At 42.1% G+C, this 18,263-nt stretch overlaps 2 protein-coding genes across 2 annotated transcripts; one reads left to right on the top strand and one right to left on the bottom strand.

The window, feature by feature from the left end:
* The first annotated feature begins 1,980 nt into the window (after positions 1–1,980).
* On the top strand, positions 1,981–4,326 carry LOC138969491 (uncharacterized). The gene has a single exon (XM_070342294.1). The coding sequence runs from the start codon at positions 2,474–2,476 to the stop codon at positions 4,058–4,060; it is 1,587 nt and encodes a 528-aa protein (XP_070198395.1). The 5' UTR covers positions 1,981–2,473; the 3' UTR covers positions 4,061–4,326.
* A 3,070-nt stretch (positions 4,327–7,396) lies between these two features.
* LOC138969490 (uncharacterized) lies at positions 7,397–13,853 on the bottom strand. The gene is made up of 2 exons (XM_070342293.1): positions 13,617–13,853; positions 7,397–10,364 (listed from the first exon to the last, which is right to left on the bottom strand). The coding sequence occupies exon 2, from the start codon at positions 9,979–9,981 to the stop codon at positions 8,524–8,526; it is 1,458 nt and encodes a 485-aa protein (XP_070198394.1). The 5' UTR covers positions 9,982–10,364; positions 13,617–13,853; the 3' UTR covers positions 7,397–8,523.
* Positions 13,854–18,263: the final 4,410 nt, after the last annotated feature.

The raw sequence follows: 18,263 nt of genomic DNA, 5'->3' as shown, positions 1-18,263 counted from the left end.
ATAAGACTCGATTACTGACTCGGCTTGAGACGTCAAACGCCCATGTCAATTATACATGTTATAAGAGCGAATCAGTTACAATCACAGGCGGGTGAAGCAAAAGCCCATCCAGTGAGGACTTGGTGTTCTTCGACTGGCTCTTAAAAATTGGCAGTCACTACCGGAGTGGTATTGCACAGTAAAACCGGTACGTCTTGAATTCGTATCGAAATATTACCAGAACAAATGAGGTCTCACACAAGCACGCATATGCACACGCACGCACACCCATACACACACACACACACACACACACACACACACACACACACACACACGCACGCACTCTCATACACACACACACGCACGCACGCACTCTCTCACATACACACACACACACACACACACACACTAAAACCCACTCTCTCTCTCTCTCTCTCTCTCTCTCTCTCTCTCTCTCTCTCTTAAATGAAGGCGTGCTCCTTCACAAAATACTTTCCGGCCGTGCACCACGAACTTTCGTTGCAAACTTTAAAGTCAAACCAAACCGAAAGTTTAACGTCCCAATTCCAAGGATAGATCTCTTCAAATCAAGCTTAGCCTATTCTGGTAGCGTCCTGTGGAATTCTCTCCGGGAATTTGTGAGAGTCCCAATGAGTCTCAATACTTTCAAAAAACACCTTTCACTGTATTTAATGTTAAATTACGAAAAATCGCAGTGATAGAAGACTTCGTTTGTTTATATTTTCATTTGTCCAAAGCATCAGTGTTCATTATATCCACACAAAAACACTCAAAGCTTTAATAACACATTTACTCATGCATGTGTATTCAGCATTGTTTTCACTACGTTACATATACGACGCTTTATATTTGTGTATAATATGTAATGTGTAAATATTCATATGTTGTTGTTTTTCTCTACCTTTTTTTCTACGTTAATATCCGTGTAAATATGTGATTAGATTAGTCCCCTCTCTGGGCGAGGGCTGGTTGAAAAAAAGCTCGTTGTATTGCTTATGCCACAACCCTCGAAAAATAAAATTTGATTTGATTTGATTTGATCTCTCTCTCTCTCTCTCTCTCTCTCTCTCTCTCTCTCTCTCTCTCTCTCTCTCTCTCTCTCTCTCTCTCTCTCTCTCTCTCTCTCTCTCTCTCTCTCTCTCGTGCGAACAAATTAGCATTAAGAAACTGCCACGACATGAGTGTAAGTCTCACAATCAGGGCAACAATGTGATATATGTCAGTAAACTGTGAAAACTCAGATACCATTATCAGAGCAATAAACACAGAATTCACGGCATTTGCTCCATACGTTACGTTACTCGATTTGCTCCAACGGTAGTGACGTAAGTTACGCTAAATTTAAGTTATGCATATATTTCGGGTCTTGTATTTAAACATCCTAACCACTATCTCTTAACTTTTGTGCGAAGCTATATTTAACCCAGGAAGCGACTCCGAGACGAGCGGAACTGTGATATACATGTACGCTTTGTATTCATGTACAAGACCATAACACACGTGGTAGTGCTTGACAACCATGCAGTCGCCGGAGAGGGAATGTTTCCAGATTAGCTGAACTATGATACGCTTTACAGATGTACACGATTTAACACACGTGATGAGTGCTTCACAACCTGCTGGAGCAGAAATGTTTCATCTTTCTTCCTTTTCGTGAAATCAAGGAAGCTGTGTGCACAATTTTATTTGTTTTACCAAAAAGCTGACCCGCATTATTAATACCTGCGACGACGTGGTGGGTTTCTGACAGGACACTCTGGTGACTAATATAGCAGTGTGTGATTTTTGTTCAAACGGTTTCAGTTAACAGCGTGTGTCTCTTTCGACCATGCGACTGACTTAATATGTTGATACTAAGAACGGTCTGTTTGATAGTACGTCAAAACGCGCCCGTATTCTCAACAAACGCGCCCGTATTCTCAACAAACACGCCCGTATTCTCAACAAACACGCCCGTATTCTCAACAAACGCGCCCGTATTCTCAACCATAAGCTTCAGTGTATAAGTCAACAATCATACTTATGTTGCTTACAGCTAGCTAGTGTAATATAACACACATTCTGGTACTGTTCACATTACGTTTTCCAGTCTTGATTTCACGCCAAAGAAACTCTGATTCTTTTGAACAGTAACTGAACAAGAAATACTGGAAGTGCTCGAAACAGTCTGTATTTTTCGCTCATACAACCAAACACACCGGTACCCTTTAACATTTTGTGCCACTAAATCATGCGACCAATCACGGAATTTCTGTTACACACAGTGGTGTTGTTTGTGGTTCGTCTTTCTCGTTGACACGACAAAACAAACTAGTTCTATAGCTCACACAACAAGACCGAGACGCACACCAGTGTAAAATGAGACGAACACGCACTGACACAAGATTCGCTAAAAGATGATTTCATTGTGACCCCCCAGTCTGAAATATAAGGAAATTCTACAGGAACATAGACGTTGACTACAGTAGGGATGGCCTCACTAGCAAAACTACACAACCGACGAATGAAACCAAGGGGCGTGCCGAACTTCAGCTTTTTGCCCGAAGTGGTGCTGGTCAAGGTGTTACAGTTCCTGGACGTGACTGACCGCTACCACCTGTCTCTCACCTGCTCCACACTTCACGCCCTTTTTGACCACCCGCGTGTCTGGAGTTGCGTGACACTGGACCTCTACTACGACGAGGATGGCCAGATGATGAAAGCGAGGGATACGAAAACTAGGGACAAGACAGGAACAGGGCAAGCCGCAGCTTTTCTCAAGTTCCAGCCACAGAGTGTGATCTTGTCGCTGCAAAGTGCCCATGGTGCAAACACCAGACTCCTGTCAGCAGAAGAGCTGGATGTTCTGACTGATCTCCTAACGAAGGTTCATCTAAAATCTTTGACCGTGAAGTTTGAACTGGATCTGATGTATGTGACGGAAGTTCACATAAACAAAAGTAAGTCCAGTGTTTCACGCCTTCTAGAAGAACTGTGCACACAATCACCAGGAGAAATACACGTGGAACTAACGGTGACAGACCCACTGGGCGTGGGATCTGAGTATTGCGACCACAGCGCGACAGAACTTTATCGCCAGAAACCCAAAACCTGGTTCAGCCGGGTCACGAAGTTTGAACTACCGACATTGTTCTTGTCCGACAAAGAAGTGTGGGAGAAGCTCCCACAGCTGACCTCTTCCCCCACGGCTGTGTTGCTGTCAAGGTTTCCCTCACTGCGCTGTCTGTCGCTCAGCGCCGTCAACCTGAGTGACCAGCTTCTCTACCAGCTGGCCGACACGTCACGCGCACACTGCGCGCTGAGATCTTTAGCCATTCAACATTTCAGGGATCGTGATGACGACCCATTGGGGTCGGAGGAAGACGGGGAGGTCCCGGAACTGTCCTCTGCAGCATGGTGTAAACTGGTCACTGTCTGTCCTCGGCTTCAAGTCTCCTGCCACATCTCGGCATCCGTGGTTCAGCGAGACTTGCTGGCAACCATCAAACCGGAAACCCCGGTTGTGGGCGTTACACTGTGGGGTTCGTGCGACGAAGGGCTTGGATTGGTGTCATCGCTGTGCGTGGAACACTCCACCAGCCTGCAGACGTTCGTGTATGAATGTTGCTGCAGAGGGTGCTGTGAATGCAGCGAAGATCACCGCCCACGTCTACCCGATTCTGTGCTGGTTTCCATGGCGATGGATTGCCCCCAGTTGCAGCACCTTGTGTACGACGGTGAGATCCACCCAGAGGACATCATCCAACTCGCTCAGCTCGACAGGCGGTGGAGGACCTTTGTGTTCAGGGACGATTACATTCTCATTGACCACGAAACAGACATACACCAAGGCAAACTATGTTTTCAGGACAAGCAAAAGCTAGACAACGGAAAAGACAGACACCACGACAAACCATGTTTTCAGGACAAGCAAAAGCTAGACAACGGAAAAGACAGACACCAAGACATAAAGGAGACATGCCAGGCAGCACTGGACGACCTGTACACAGCTGTTTCACAGCTCCTGGGCTATGCTTGGACAGCTGATTCCAAATATTGCTATGCTTGCTGTACATAAGTTTTCGCAACTTTATTTTGTGTATTATATGTAACTTTTAGCTAGCAGTCTGTTTTTTGGTGGTTTTTTTGCAACTTTGAAAAGTAAAATCAAACATTTACAAGTCAGATATTTGACAAAACTTAGAATAGGTTACCAGTGGCAAGTAACATATAAAAGAAACAAAACCTGACTCGTGGTTTGTGTGTGTCACAGTGTGTGTGTTTGTGTGTGTCTGCGCGCGTGAGTTTGTGTGCGTATGAGTGTGTATGTGTGCGTGCGTGCGTGAGTGCGTGCATGCTTGCGTGCGTCTGTGTACGTGCGCGTGCGCGCGCGCGTGTATGTGTGTGTGTATCAAAATGGAAGGATGCTCAAATCCTATGTAAAGTCTGCTAATATACATAGTAGTGTGCATGATCAAACAAGTCGCGTAAGGCGAAAATACAATATTTAGTCAAGTAGCTGTCGAACTCACAGAATGAAACTGAACGCAATGCCATTTTACTCGTAGCATCGTCAGGCCATCGCTCATGGCAAAGGCAGTGAAATTGACAAGAAGAGCGGGGTAGTAGTTGCGCTAAGAAGGATAGCACGCTTTTCTGTACCTCTCTTTGTTTTAACTTTCTGAGCGTGTTTTTAATCCAAACATATCATATCTATATGTTTTTGGAATCAGGAACCGACAAGGAATAAGATGAAAGTGTTTTTAAATTGATTTGGACAATTTAATTTTGATAATAATTTTTATATATTTAATTTTCAGAGCTTGTTTTTAATCCGAATATAACATATTTATATGTTTTTGGAATCAGCAAATGATGGAGAATAAGATAAACGTAAATTTGGATCGTTTTATAAATTTTTATTTTTTTTTACAATTTTCCGATTTTTAATGACCAAAGTCATTAATTAATTTTTAAGCCACCAAGCTGAAATGCAATACCGAACCCCGGGCTTCGTCGAAGATTACTTGACCAAAATTTGAACCAATTTGGTTGAAAAATGAGGGCGTGACAGTGCCGCCTCAACTTTCACGAAAAGCCGGATATGACGTCATCAAAGACATTTATGAAAAAAATGAAAAAAACGTTCGGGGATTTCATACCCAGGAACTCTCATGTCAAATTTCATAAAGATCGGTCCAGTAGTTTAGTCTGAATCGCTCTACACACACACACACACACACAGACACACACACACACACACACACACACACACGCACATACACCACGACCCTCGTTTCGATTCCCCCTCGATGTTAAAATATTTAGTCAAAACTAGACTAAATATAAAAACACTGAAAGAAATGTATGTATTTTACAGATCACGCATTTATGACATTTGTGTGGCATAGAATAACTCTTCGGAAAGTACATAAATCAACTGATTCTTGAAAACAAATAATTTGGTAACTTTCTTTGGAAATCATGTCCTTCAATAGAGCTTTTGATTGCAAATTGGTCTCACAAGTCATGTTTGGTTTTTTTTGTGTTTTTTTTAACATTCAGAAAAGTGTATGGTAGGGTTTTTTCTCCGTTTTTGTGTGTATTTTTGTGTGTGAAAAGAAAGATGCAGAAAAAGTATTTCTGCAAATAACTCTGACAAGGTTAAAACGGGCAGTGAATGTGTTGCGACGATTGAGTTCGAAACACTGATACATTGTCAGCGAATAATACGCCCCAATGTGCACGTTTCACCTACATAATTGTATCGTTGTCCACTCAAAATTATTCCTTTCTCGTTCGACAACGTGCACACTGGTGCTCGTTATTCACCGTGACGTCATGGTCGCTTGCCTACACTGATCAGTGCGTGTCTCCCATATTAAAGCCAAGAAAAAATTCAATGTTTCCGATTAGCCGACAGACCCTATTTTGTCCACCCGACCCTAGAACTTGTTACACCCCCGGTATAGGGGTGTGTATAGGTTTCGCTCGATGTGTTTGTTTGTTTGTTTGTTTGTGTTCGCATATAGATCTCAAGAATGAACGGACCGATCGTCACCAAACTTGGTGAACAGGTTCTATACATTCCTGAGACGGTCCTTACAAAAATTGGGACCAGTTAAACACACGGTTAGGGAGTTATTGGTGGATTAAGATTCTACAAGGACTTATAGAGGGACATATTAATGGTCAAAGGGAAATAACCACACTTGTTAGCAGTGCCTGCTCAGTTGGTGGCAGTGAGAATGCTAAGGACGGGGGTGTTTTTCCTACCTCGGAGGAATTTCTTGTTTTTGTAACCTTTCAACAACAACAGGAAATGTATTCTTCTCTGACATCCAGGGGACATAGCTCGCTCGATTTTAGGCCCATAAAAAGCCACATGCGTTTGTGTAAATGACAAAAGAAAATTTTAAAAATAAAGAAGATAAACGATCTTGTTGTTGTTGTTGTGGCCTTGTCATCATAAACACTTGTTGTTGTTGTGGCCTTGTCATCATAAACACTTGTTGTTGTTGTGGCCTTGTCATCATAAACAAACATTTTATTGTGTTTTACAAAAAAAAAGCTCGACTGAGTTATTTCCGAACATCATTGTCTTTTGTGGTACGGTTACATGGCAGTTCAGATTACATATTGCACTGTTGCTGTCGTTCTCACAACCTTTGTGTGTGTGACTTGGTTGAAATGTTGAAGTGTGAGCTTAGAAAAGTAAATATAATGACACTCCAGAAACGGATACCCGTAGCCAAGCTGCCAGTCAACCGGGAACACAGGCAGGCACACACACACACACATACACACACACATACACACACACTCTCTCTCTCTCTCTCTCTCTCTCTCTCTCTCTCTCTCTCTCTCTCTCTCTCTCTCTCTCTCTCTCTCTCTCTCTCTCTCTCTCTCTCTCTCTCTCTCTCTCTCTCTCTCTCTCTCTCTCTCTCTCTCTCTCTCTCTCTCTCTCTCTCTCTCTCTCTCTCTCTCTCTCTCTCTCTCTCTCTCTACCCCATCTCCGTTTTTCTTTGTCACACATCGACGGTAGAAAAAAGACAGAAACACACACAAAACAACAGGACCAGACGGACAGACAGACAGACAGACAAGCAAGCTTGCCGACTGAGGATATGAGACACAAAGGTTGGTACACATTCTGATTCTCTCCCCCCCCCCACCCCCTACTCCACACACCCACCCCTCTCGAACACAAACTCACAGAAATGTTTAATATAAAGCATACATCACACGCACACACACAGACACACACACAGACACACACACAGACAGACACACACACACACACAAACAGACACACACACACACACACACACACACACACACACACACACACACACACACACATCATACACACCAAGCAGATAACATGTGTGAATACAAACACGTCTCCCAAGAGTTTTACAGACGTATTTCCGGTTTATTTACAGAATACAAAACTGTGATGTAATATGCCGATATGTCTCAGTGTAAGAAACCTACGTGTCATTTATATAGAGCTTGAAAGGGGCAGGTATACACCCGGATTTAGTTCGATAGATAGCTGCATGACGTTTCCTAAGTCTAACCTTCTTGTGGCAAGAGGCTATCAAAACGTATGTCTGGGTAAAAGATGCTGAAATCAACCATCGACAATCGTCTCTATAAGAATAACGAAGCAACTGATGGTGGGAACAATATCATAGAACACTCTTCGTTACAGTTCACCGCTTCTCTCCGCTGAACGAAACAAGCTCTGTGTGTACATATATTAGCGACCCACTTGAAAGAGCTTCATGCTGAAAGGTTGTTGTATTTTGTTCTTGTCGTGTTCTCTGAATTTACACACCTGAGCAATCAGGAGAGGCATTGTAAAGAAACGCCCAACGAAACGCTTAATACTGTCCACGACTTGGTGTTCATAAAATCGTGGTGTGATTTCTGAAGTCGCTTCACTGAGATTTCAAAACTACTAAGTCAATCTGTCGGCCTGAAACTAAATAATCGACACTTAACATCATGAACCAGTCACCAGGCTAGCCGAAAACTGTAAACCGAGATCGGTCGAGCTGGTCTCGGCGAAGTATGCCAACATAAGACATAATTTGCATAAACCAATTTTCTTCCATTCTGAGCATATTTTCAGAGTAAACATAACACATCTATATATTTTTGGGATTCAGGAATTCATAAGGAATACAATGCAATCACTGTTGATTTTTTTTAATGAAAATTCGCTTTTAATGGGAACTTTGATTAGCAAACAAATTAATAAATTGTTAAGCTTTCGAGTTAAAACGCAATCTCAAGGTCTGGAGTAAGTCAAAGAATGTTTCACAAAAGTTTCAATCGATTTGCTAAAAAAAAATTGTCACCACAGTGCGGCCTCCATTTGTTCAAAAAGCCGGATATGACGTCATCAAAAAATGCTTATCTGTTTTTCTGTCTTAATTGATGTCTGTCCTGATAGCTTTCTTTGAAAGTGAAAGTCTGAAAACAAACGTTGATCTCTTGTACTGTACATATAGCTCGTTACCGACAAGCGGATCAAGAGTCGCGAGGTTTCCACGGATAGCCCAGATGCCGAGAGACGTGATCACACATTCTGATGAGTGTCGCTTTCTGCGCTGCCCTGACAGCGGGCGAGAGATCCCCTCTGCACCCGGGACTGTACAGCTTGTCTCTGGCGTCAAGCAGAAACAGCTTGTCTTGGAACACGAACGTCGTCCACTGTCTGTTGAGCTCGGCCAGTTTGACCACGTCTTCGTTGTGGATTTCTCCGATGTACACAAGATGTCGAAGTCTGGGACACTCCGTTACCATGGAGACGAGAGACCCGCCGCGGTCGGCCCTCCGTTGACATCTGACCTTGATGACACTAGTCAGACATTCGTTGTACGTGAACCGCTGGAGAGTCTGTGAATGCTGGAGACAGAACGGCACAAATGCTTCTATGCCTTTGTCTACTCTGTACAGAAACTGAACGCTGACCACTGGCGCTTCGGGCCTGACGACAGAACACAGTTCTTTCAGAGTCACAGCTTCGCCCAAGAAACAGGACACCTCCAGGTTGGAACAGACAGACACAAGTCCTCCCCACGCTGAAGACGACAGCTCAACGAGGTCAGAATGGATTTCTTGAGTGAAAGACCTGTTACAACACAACCTGAAATGAATGGTGAAGGATCTCAGCGAGCAGTGTGAGCGTGACATGTCGGCCAGCTGGTAGAGAAGCTGGTCGCTCAGGTTGACGACGCTGAGCGACAGACAGCGCAGTGAGAGAAACCTGGACACTAGAACAGCTGTGGGGGAAGACGTCAGCTGCGGGTATAGACTGAACTGCGTCTCTTCCGACAGAGAGCCATGAGGGAAGGAAAGCGAAGTCACTCGTTGGTACCACGTCTTTGGCCCCAAGCTGTCAAACACTTCGCAGGGAGCATTTTCCGAACTGAAGTCGCTGATGGCCAAGTCAATCAGAACGAGTTCAACGAGCAGCTTTTCCGGCGCCCTGTCGCACAGTTCGTTCAGCACAGATGCAGACGACAAATGCGCTGTATCGTTGTTTTCAATCACTCTTTTGAGCTCGATTATGTCAAAGTTTAAATTTATTTTCAGCGATTTTAGATTTTTGCTCAGTGGAAGCTCAAGAAGTGTACTGATTTCCTCTGGTGACATGACTTGCAACGGCAGACGGAGTTTCTGAATATCGACCTTCACATACTGCAGCACGCTATGTTTGTGCTGTAGCACGGACAAGTCACTGTACTTTTCCAACTCCCCATCGTAACTGACCGACAGATCCAGTGTCGCATGGCTCCACCCAGAGGGGTGGCCAAAGTGGGCGTGCAGTCTGGAGCAGGTCAAGGACACGTGGTAACGGTCAGTAACGTCCAGCAACTGTAACACCTTGACCCACACAACATCTGGCAGACAGCTGAAGTCTGGACCCTCAGTGTCGTCACCTTCCCCTTGGTAGTGCGTACTCCCCGTTTCCGAAGACGCCATTGCTGTTGTCTCAGGCCGTCTTCTTCTCAGATGACTATTCCGGGTTTGTGGGCTGTTAAGACACCTTCACACAAACTGAGCTTCTCAGATGACTATTCCGGGTTTGTGGGCTGTTAAGACACCTTCACACAAACTGAGCTTCTCAGATGACTATTCCGGGTTTGTGGGCTGCTAAGACACCTTCACACAAACTGAGCTTCTCAGATGACTATTCCGGGTTTGTGGGCTGTTAAGACACCTGCACACAAACTGAGCTGTCAATGTTGCGTTCTTCGTCGTCCCCTTTTCATGCATGCCATGTACTTTTCTAAGCTCGTGACTTGGAGGTCATGGGAACATCCTGAGCTGGTGGTTGTTCGTGACCAACACCTGGTTCTGTTCACCTGTACAAAGTGAAAATAAATGTAAAGATGTGCACAGTGGGTGAACATGAAGAAATTGATGTTAAAAATCGCAAACACATTCTATAATCACCGAACTCAGAGGAACAAGCTGCACAAGTGTTTGTAAATTGAGATCTCTCTCTCTCTCTCTCTCTCTCTCTCTCTCTCTCTCTCTCTCTCTCTCTCTCTCTCTCTCTCTCTCTCTATCTCTCTCTCTCTCTCTCTCTCTCTCTCTCTCTCTCTCTCTCTCTCTTTTGCATAAAGTTGACACGTGTCCATTCCGGCTGGGGTTCAATCAATCAATCAATATGAGGCTTATATTCCGTGGGTACAGTTCTAAGCGCAAGGATTTTTATTTTTTATTTTATTTTTATTTTATGCAATTTATATAGGAGATGTATGACATGGATGCGCTTGAACGTGTCATCACGGAAAACGAAGTAAAAGAAGCTATTAGAGTATTAAAGAATGGTAAAGCTGCAGGACCCGATTATTTAATTGGGGAGTTCTTCAAGAATTCCGCCATAGCTGTTGTGCCGTTTCTTACAAAATATTTCAATAAATTGTCTACCTCAGGACTTTACCCTGATGTATGGACGGAAGCCATAATTCATCCCCTTCACAAGAAAGGTGATAAGAATAATCCTGATAATTACAGAGGTATTTCATTATTATGTATATGCAGCAAATTGTATAGCTACATTTTGAACAACAGATTGACGAATTGGATCGAAAAACATGAAATATTAAATGAGAGTCAAGCTGGTTTTTGCAGAGGCTATGGTACCGTTGATCATATTTTTACACTACAAGCTTTGGAACAGAAGCAGTTATTGACACACAAGAAGTTGTATGTTGCTTTTATTGACTTTCGTAAAGCTTTTGATTCAGTTGAAAGAACTACGTTGTGGAAAACTTTGAAGAAAAATGGAGTTAAAGGAAAGATGTACCAGGCGCTCAGCTGTATGTATGACGTGGTAAAAGCAAACGTGCGATCAGGAAGTGATTTTTCGGACTCCTTTATGTGCCCAAGGGGTCTAAAACAGGGAGAAATTTGTAGTCCAGTTTTGTTTTCTCTACTAATTAATGAGCTAGCTAATGATATTGTCCAGAAGGGAAAACATGGTATTCAACTTATTCCAGACTTTTTGGAAATACTCATTCTGATGTTTGCAGATGATATTATTCTTATTTCAGATTCTGTATGTGGGCTACAGAATCAGTTAAACATTCTGTGGGATTCGTCTAGACGTCTTGGACTTGAAGTTAATTTAGACAAATCTAATATTGTTGTTTTTCGGAACGGTGGTCACTTGGCCTTGCGAGAAAGATGGGTGTATGGTGGACATCCTATGAGCGTTTTGAACATGTATAAGTATTTAGGAGTATGGTTGTCTACACGCCTGTCGTTCTCTCACACTCTTAATGATTTTGCTGCAAAAGGGAAAAAGGGAGTCATTGGTATTCTAAAATGTTTATGGCAACTGGGTGACAGATCTCCAGCTATTTTTTTCAAGCTTTTCGACGCACAGATTCAACCGATGCTGTCATATGGTGCCGAAGTTTGGGGGGTTGAAGCAGACCATACACCTATAGAGAGAGTTCATTTATTCGCACTTAAACGTTTTTTGAATACGAGTATGAGAACACCAAATGCCATGGTCTATGGAGAAACGGGAAGGTACCCCTTGTTTATAAACAGCTTTGTTAAATGCATTCGTTTTTGGCTACGTATATTGTGGATGCCACATCATCGCCTTCCGAGCAAGGCGTATAAAATGCTGAAATATCTCCATGAACAAAAGAAGAAAACATGGGCCTCCTCGATCTGTTACACTCTGTACATGTACGGTTTTGATGAAGTATGGGAAAACCAAGGTGTTGGCGATGAGAGGGCGTTCCTAACAGCATTTAAAGAAACACTTATTTCATCCTATAAGCAAACCTGGCTTGACAATGTACAAGGAAGTGAACGTTTCTCTCTGTACAGAACCTTCAAATCAACCCTAACATTATCCAACTACTTAAGTGATTTGAAACATATTAAAGCTAGAAATCTTCTGATTAGACTTAGATTGGGAGTATCTCCTCTGAAAGTGCATCGATTTCGCTTTAATTTAAATGCAACCTCCGCTGATTTATCTTGTCCATTTTGTTGTGGCAGTGTTGAAGATGAAGTCCACATTGTTTTAGTATGCCCTAAATATGCTGAGTTAAGAGAATATTATATTCCACGAAAATACACTAGAATCCCATCATTGTTTAAATTAACAATGCTGTTTTCAAACACTAGTAAGCCGCTATTGCTACGTTTTTCTACATTTGTCCTGAAGGCGCTTTCCATTCGTAATCCATAATCCGTAAACGAAACAGGGCGATGCTAATAGGATGTTCTTGTTTTTGTTCACTGTGTGCATTTGTATGCTGGTGCTTGAGATGTGCGCGCTCATCTCCATGAAAAGGGCCCAAGGCCTACTCATCAAAACATTCAGACTTCAAACTTCAGACCTCTCTCTCTCTCTCTCTCTCTCTCTCTCTCTCTCTCTCTCTCTCTCTCTCTCTCTCTCTCTCTCTCTCTCTCTCTCTCTCTCTCTCGTCTTGTCTGACAACGGCATAATCTTTACATCCTTTTATCAGTTGTTTTTCTCTGTTGTTAGTTATATTGACTTATAGGATACAAATGTGAGAAGATAATGTGGTTAAAGTGTGATAAGGTGATAATGTGATATAATTTTTAAACAGGCAATGCATTGCTTCTATTTGTAGGCTTATTTTAGTAAGTGTGTGGGTACAATGTTTGCGTGTAACGATATGATGTGTATATGCGATGTGAATGTTACTATATGCATGGTTGATTGATTGATTAATTGATTGATTTTACAGACACACAGTCAAGCTTGTAATTTCTCTTTTAGAGATGAATAAAGATTATTGTATTGTATTGTATTGTATTTCTCTTGTGCATCTCCGCAGCCATGCAGAGAGAAATAGAGAGACAGAGTCAGAGACGGAGACTGAGCCAGAGAGAGAGAGAGAGAGAGAGAGAGAGAGAGAGAGAGAGAGAGAGAGAGAGAGAGAGAGAGAGAGAGAGACAGGCAGACAGACAGACAGACAGAGACGGAGACAGACAGACAGACAGACAGACAGACATAGATAGGGAGACAGACAACGACAGACACCAACACACAGAGAGAATATATACTTTATATCAAACCAAAAACAGGATGTATTCAAGTAGTGACCTATACTCACATCAAATTAGCGATGGCCCCAGAATATTCGAAGCTTTGTGTGGAATCGAATATATCGAGAGCAGCTTGTTCAACCTGGGACACACCTGGTTACTGACATCCAAAACAAGCAACACCCTGGCAACTTTTGCATGACCTGTGCAGGTACTGAATTCAAACTTGCCGTTGCATAAGCATAAGTGATTGTAGCAAAATGGAGTTTCGTGGTCACAAGTGATGGCTGGGACAGCGGTGCGTCCCTAACTGCGACAGTGAGGAGTGAGTAATGTTCTTGTCGCGATGACAGGGACATTCGAACTACAGGAACTTGAATCAACATGCTTGGCTTCGTGGGTTTTTTCACATGACTAAATGTAATCCGGTGGACTGGGAATCGGGCCGAGGGCGGTGGTGTGTGGTTTGCATTTCTGCGTGGAAGCTTAACAATTGATTAACCAATTATCAATAACTATTCTAACACTTAATTAACATTGTCATTATAACTACAGATTCAAAGGGATTGCATTGTATTTTGATCATTTCCTACATCCAACAATGTATAGACTTGTCCATTTACTCTGACAATATGCTTAAAGTTAAAAAAAATCGGTGGTATTTTGCATGCTTTGCTTCGATGACTGATATTAATTTAGGTTTTCAGATGAATTGCTTCACGCTACTCATTTCAGTGTTTCTTCTTTCCTCGTTACCATCTCCATTGTGTTGCCTTCAAGTTAACCGTCTGCTCGTTTAAACATTTTCAGATTGTCTTTGTTAAATAAGTCCGCCATCATATTTCTGTTACCTTGAACTTAGGATCCGCTTTTTTTTTCATTTTTTTTTTCATGTTGCCAAGCACATCATTGTGGGGCTTTTAATCAAAAAAATTCAAGCATCCGTCTACAACGTATCCTCATTCATCCTTCAACATTTACACAATACTGAAATATCTCAATGCTAATTCATATCCTAACATCACATTCAAATCAATAGGTCTACCATATCTATACTTACTGATACACATTTTTGAAATGAGCAAAATATGATTAATAATTTTGTTTATGGGGGTTTGCACTTCTGGAGAGTAACCAAACAATACATCTTTTTCTGTTAATATAATATTTTCTCCAGTATTAACAAATATACATCTTCTAACATTTTCCCAAAACAATTTCATTTTACTACATTTCCAAAAGAAGTGTTCAATATAATCAATTTCATTACAAAGACTACATAAACTATTTTCTTTTAACTTCATTTTATGCAATAAAATATTTGTGGGATAAATATTATGTAAAATTTTCCATTGGAGTAACTTTAATCTTTCTTCGCTTGTACATGCACTTGCCAGGACCCAATACTTTTCGTCAATGCAAATGTTATATTTGTGGAACCAAAATTTTACAGCGCAGGGTTCACTGGCTTTGGATTGCGTTAATATCGCACGAAATTTCTTCGGGGAAGGGTTATTTTGCATGCCCTGAAAACAGGTCGCAGGATGCTCGTCACCCGCGTCTTCTTTAACTGTGTTGTCCCGCAGTGCTCGCGCGCAGAGGGCCGTGTGCAAAGCGTTGTACTCAAACAGCCTTGTGGCGCTATATATGTTGAAATGACACAATATTTTCGTCTATCCATACATCACGTACACAATTCACACCGGCTTCAATCCATTTATCAAAACACAACACATTCTTTCCAAAATTAATATCTGCATTATTCCACAAACATTGATCAAGAATAGTTACTTTCTTTTTGAACAGGAAATAAATATCTGTTCTCAATCCATATTTTTAAAACTTGTTGCCAAAATTTTGATTTAACTCTGGTCAGACCAATAAACTGTTTTGGTTTGGCAGTTGATTTAAAGCAGCACAGCTGGCTTCCGAGAACCTCATAATAATGTCTTGGAATCAATTGCCAATTTGCAAAATCGGTTTGTTGTAACCTGGCTGCCCAACATAACAAAAAGGATGTCTGCATATCATGCATATTTATCATGTTAATACCGCCTATTTCTATGTTACTACATACAACTGTTCGTTTCACCTTTTCAAAAGCTTTACTATTTGAGTACTTCCTTTTCCACAAAAATTTAAAAAGGATAGTATTTAATCTATCAAGCACTTTTGTCGGTGCAGAGAGTGCCTGCAAAACATATACAAACTGGGATATCAAAAAAGTTTTAATTATACACAATTTACCACTAATGCTTAAATTCCGTTTTGACCACATTCTAACAATTCTTTCAATTCTATCAAACCGAACTTAAGATCCGCTAACATAAGCATATGCTTGAGCCAGTACGGATCCTAAATGTCAAATGTTGTATGTATGCGACAATATCACAATTGAATACAGTTTTGTTTAAACCAAAATGTGCTACTTCCACCTAACAAAAACCAAACTTAACTATTTTGTTACGTTTTATTCTGAGAGGAAATACCGATGACAAAGAAAGGGAACCATGAGCTTTTGATACAAGCGCCTGTGGCTCAAAACCCGACACAATGCACGCAGCGGGCTCAGTGACGTAAACATTCATTTGCATACCGGATCTCTGGTCACGGTGTGTGCACATATTTTCACACTACCGTATTAGTGTGTGTGTGTGTGTGTGTGTGTGTGTGTGTGTGTGTGTGTGTGTGTGTGTGTGTGTGTGTGTGTGTGTGTGACTTTTGTCAACGCTAATTTTATGTTGTGTGTGTGTGTGTGTGTGTGTGTGTGTGTGTGTGTGTGTGTGTGTGACTTTTGTCAACGCTAATTTTATGTTGTGTGTGTGTGTGTGTGTGTGTGACTTTTGTCAACGCTAATTTTATGTTTTGTGTGTGTGTGTGTGTGTGTGTGTGTGTGTGTGTGCGCGCGTGTGTGTGTGTGTGTGTGTGTGTGTGTGTGTGTGTGTGTACTATTTTGTTGGACACGCTTCAAAACACTCCTTCCAACCACATGCACACAACTTCAAATGCAGTTAAAATCAGCGTGACATTTCCAAAAGTCACTGTCAAACACACACACACACTGACACACGGATGCGGTCATTTAAGCAATGTGTGCATTTGTATTCAGCACCACTGTGCCCAGCATCAACTTGTGTACACAATAATTATGAAATACATTAGTTTATTAATTCCCTGGTGTTAGGCACAGCATTTTCAAACTGATCACACCCACACACACGCACACACACACACGCGTGCGCGCGCGCCCACTCACACACGTACCCGCACACACAAACTTACACGCACGCACGCACCCGCACGCACACACACACACACACACACACACACACACACACACAGAATGTTGTTTTAGAATAATATATAGCCCATGTTTGCTCCCTGAATAGCCGACTTGCACGATACACCGCGGAGAGAGCTCTTCAGTCGAGGAGGTGTGGTAGTTTGCTTCAATATGGGCAATCTCATTTCAGGTCTCTGCTTCCCTGATCCGACTCAGTCACTCGTTACCACGTTTTTGCCTTGAGCAGTGTAGATATACAATCACTTTTGATATCTGTATTCAATTTTCAACAATTAAAATCGCTTCGACGACTACTATTAAACAAGTTTGCTTTTAGGCTTAATCCATTGTTTGAGTAAAAAAGATACTATTTTGGTCGTAGAGTAGCGGCAACATATTTGTTGCACGGCAGGTAAAGTGGAGACACTGCCGCTCATACAACTATTTGAGTCAAACATCCTTATCCTATAGCGAAAACAACCATGCTGCATAGTTTTGGTATGTGTTTCAGGGATGGATCACATCATGTTTAACGGGGGAGGGGGGGGGGGCGGGTTTCCAAATTTCTTTTAGGGACAATTCGACAACGCGAAGCGTTTAGCAGAAGGCGCAAAGCGTTCGAACCTCCGAGGGGGGTCAGGGGGCATGCCCCCCCCCTCCGGAAAATGTTGATAAAAACAAGGAAAATGGAGCAATCTGGTGCAATCTGAGCGAAAAAAACGTCTTCAATTACACCTTCCAAAAAGTCAATTTAAAGAAGACAAATTTGGATACAAACAAGGACAATTGACCGATCTGGTGCAACCTGAGACAGCAAATTACCCAACTACTTTCCAAAACCGTCACTTCGAAGACAAAGGCCGGCTCTTAAGGGGGTCCCCACACTAATGGGCCCCCGGAAAAATGTTGATAAAAATCAAGGAAAATGGAGCAATCTGGTGCAATCTGAGCCATCAGTTTTTCTTTGTTTTAAATCTTCTTTTTGTTTAACTTTTTTTTTAAGGCTAGGGGAACCCCGTTACCAAGACCCCCCCTCCCCGAGATCCGGCCCTGCTGTTTAAATGGAAGGTCGTTGTTATAGTTTCTACCAACGAGAATGCATCTTTGCTAATGTTTGAATAGTTTACCAGGAAGTGAGGTGGGCCTTCCTTTATCGCCAGAGAAAACTTTCGAAAATAAAAAAATGTATATGAAAAAAGTACATTCAGTAACCCTTACTAGTGTTGTAGACTGTCACTGTGCAAACGACTTCGTGTGTTGGGCTCTCGTTGACAGAAGGACGTCAAGGGAACGGAATCGCAGTGCACATGTACATTCCAGATATAATCGCGGAGTACGGAGTTCTACTCGCAGAGCCATCGTGGATTCAGAGAGGATAGTCTTATTAATCTTACTTGGACTTTTCTGCATTGTATACTTTCTGGTTACCTCT

This window comes from Littorina saxatilis, linkage group LG6, assembly GCF_037325665.1.
Source record: "Littorina saxatilis isolate snail1 linkage group LG6, US_GU_Lsax_2.0, whole genome shotgun sequence".
NCBI lineage: Eukaryota > Metazoa > Mollusca > Gastropoda > Littorinimorpha > Littorinidae > Littorina > Littorina saxatilis.
The sequence above is the reverse complement of the archived record's forward strand: the minus strand, read 5'-3'. Positions and strand labels throughout refer to the sequence as shown.

Coding starts and splice junctions, on each gene's coding strand:
- LOC138969491 (XM_070342294.1), top strand. CDS start 2,474: ATGGCCTCACTAGCAAAACTACACAACCGACGAATGAAACCAAGGGGC.
- LOC138969490 (XM_070342293.1), bottom strand. CDS start 9,981: ATGGCGTCTTCGGAAACGGGGAGTACGCACTACCAAGGGGAAGGTGAC.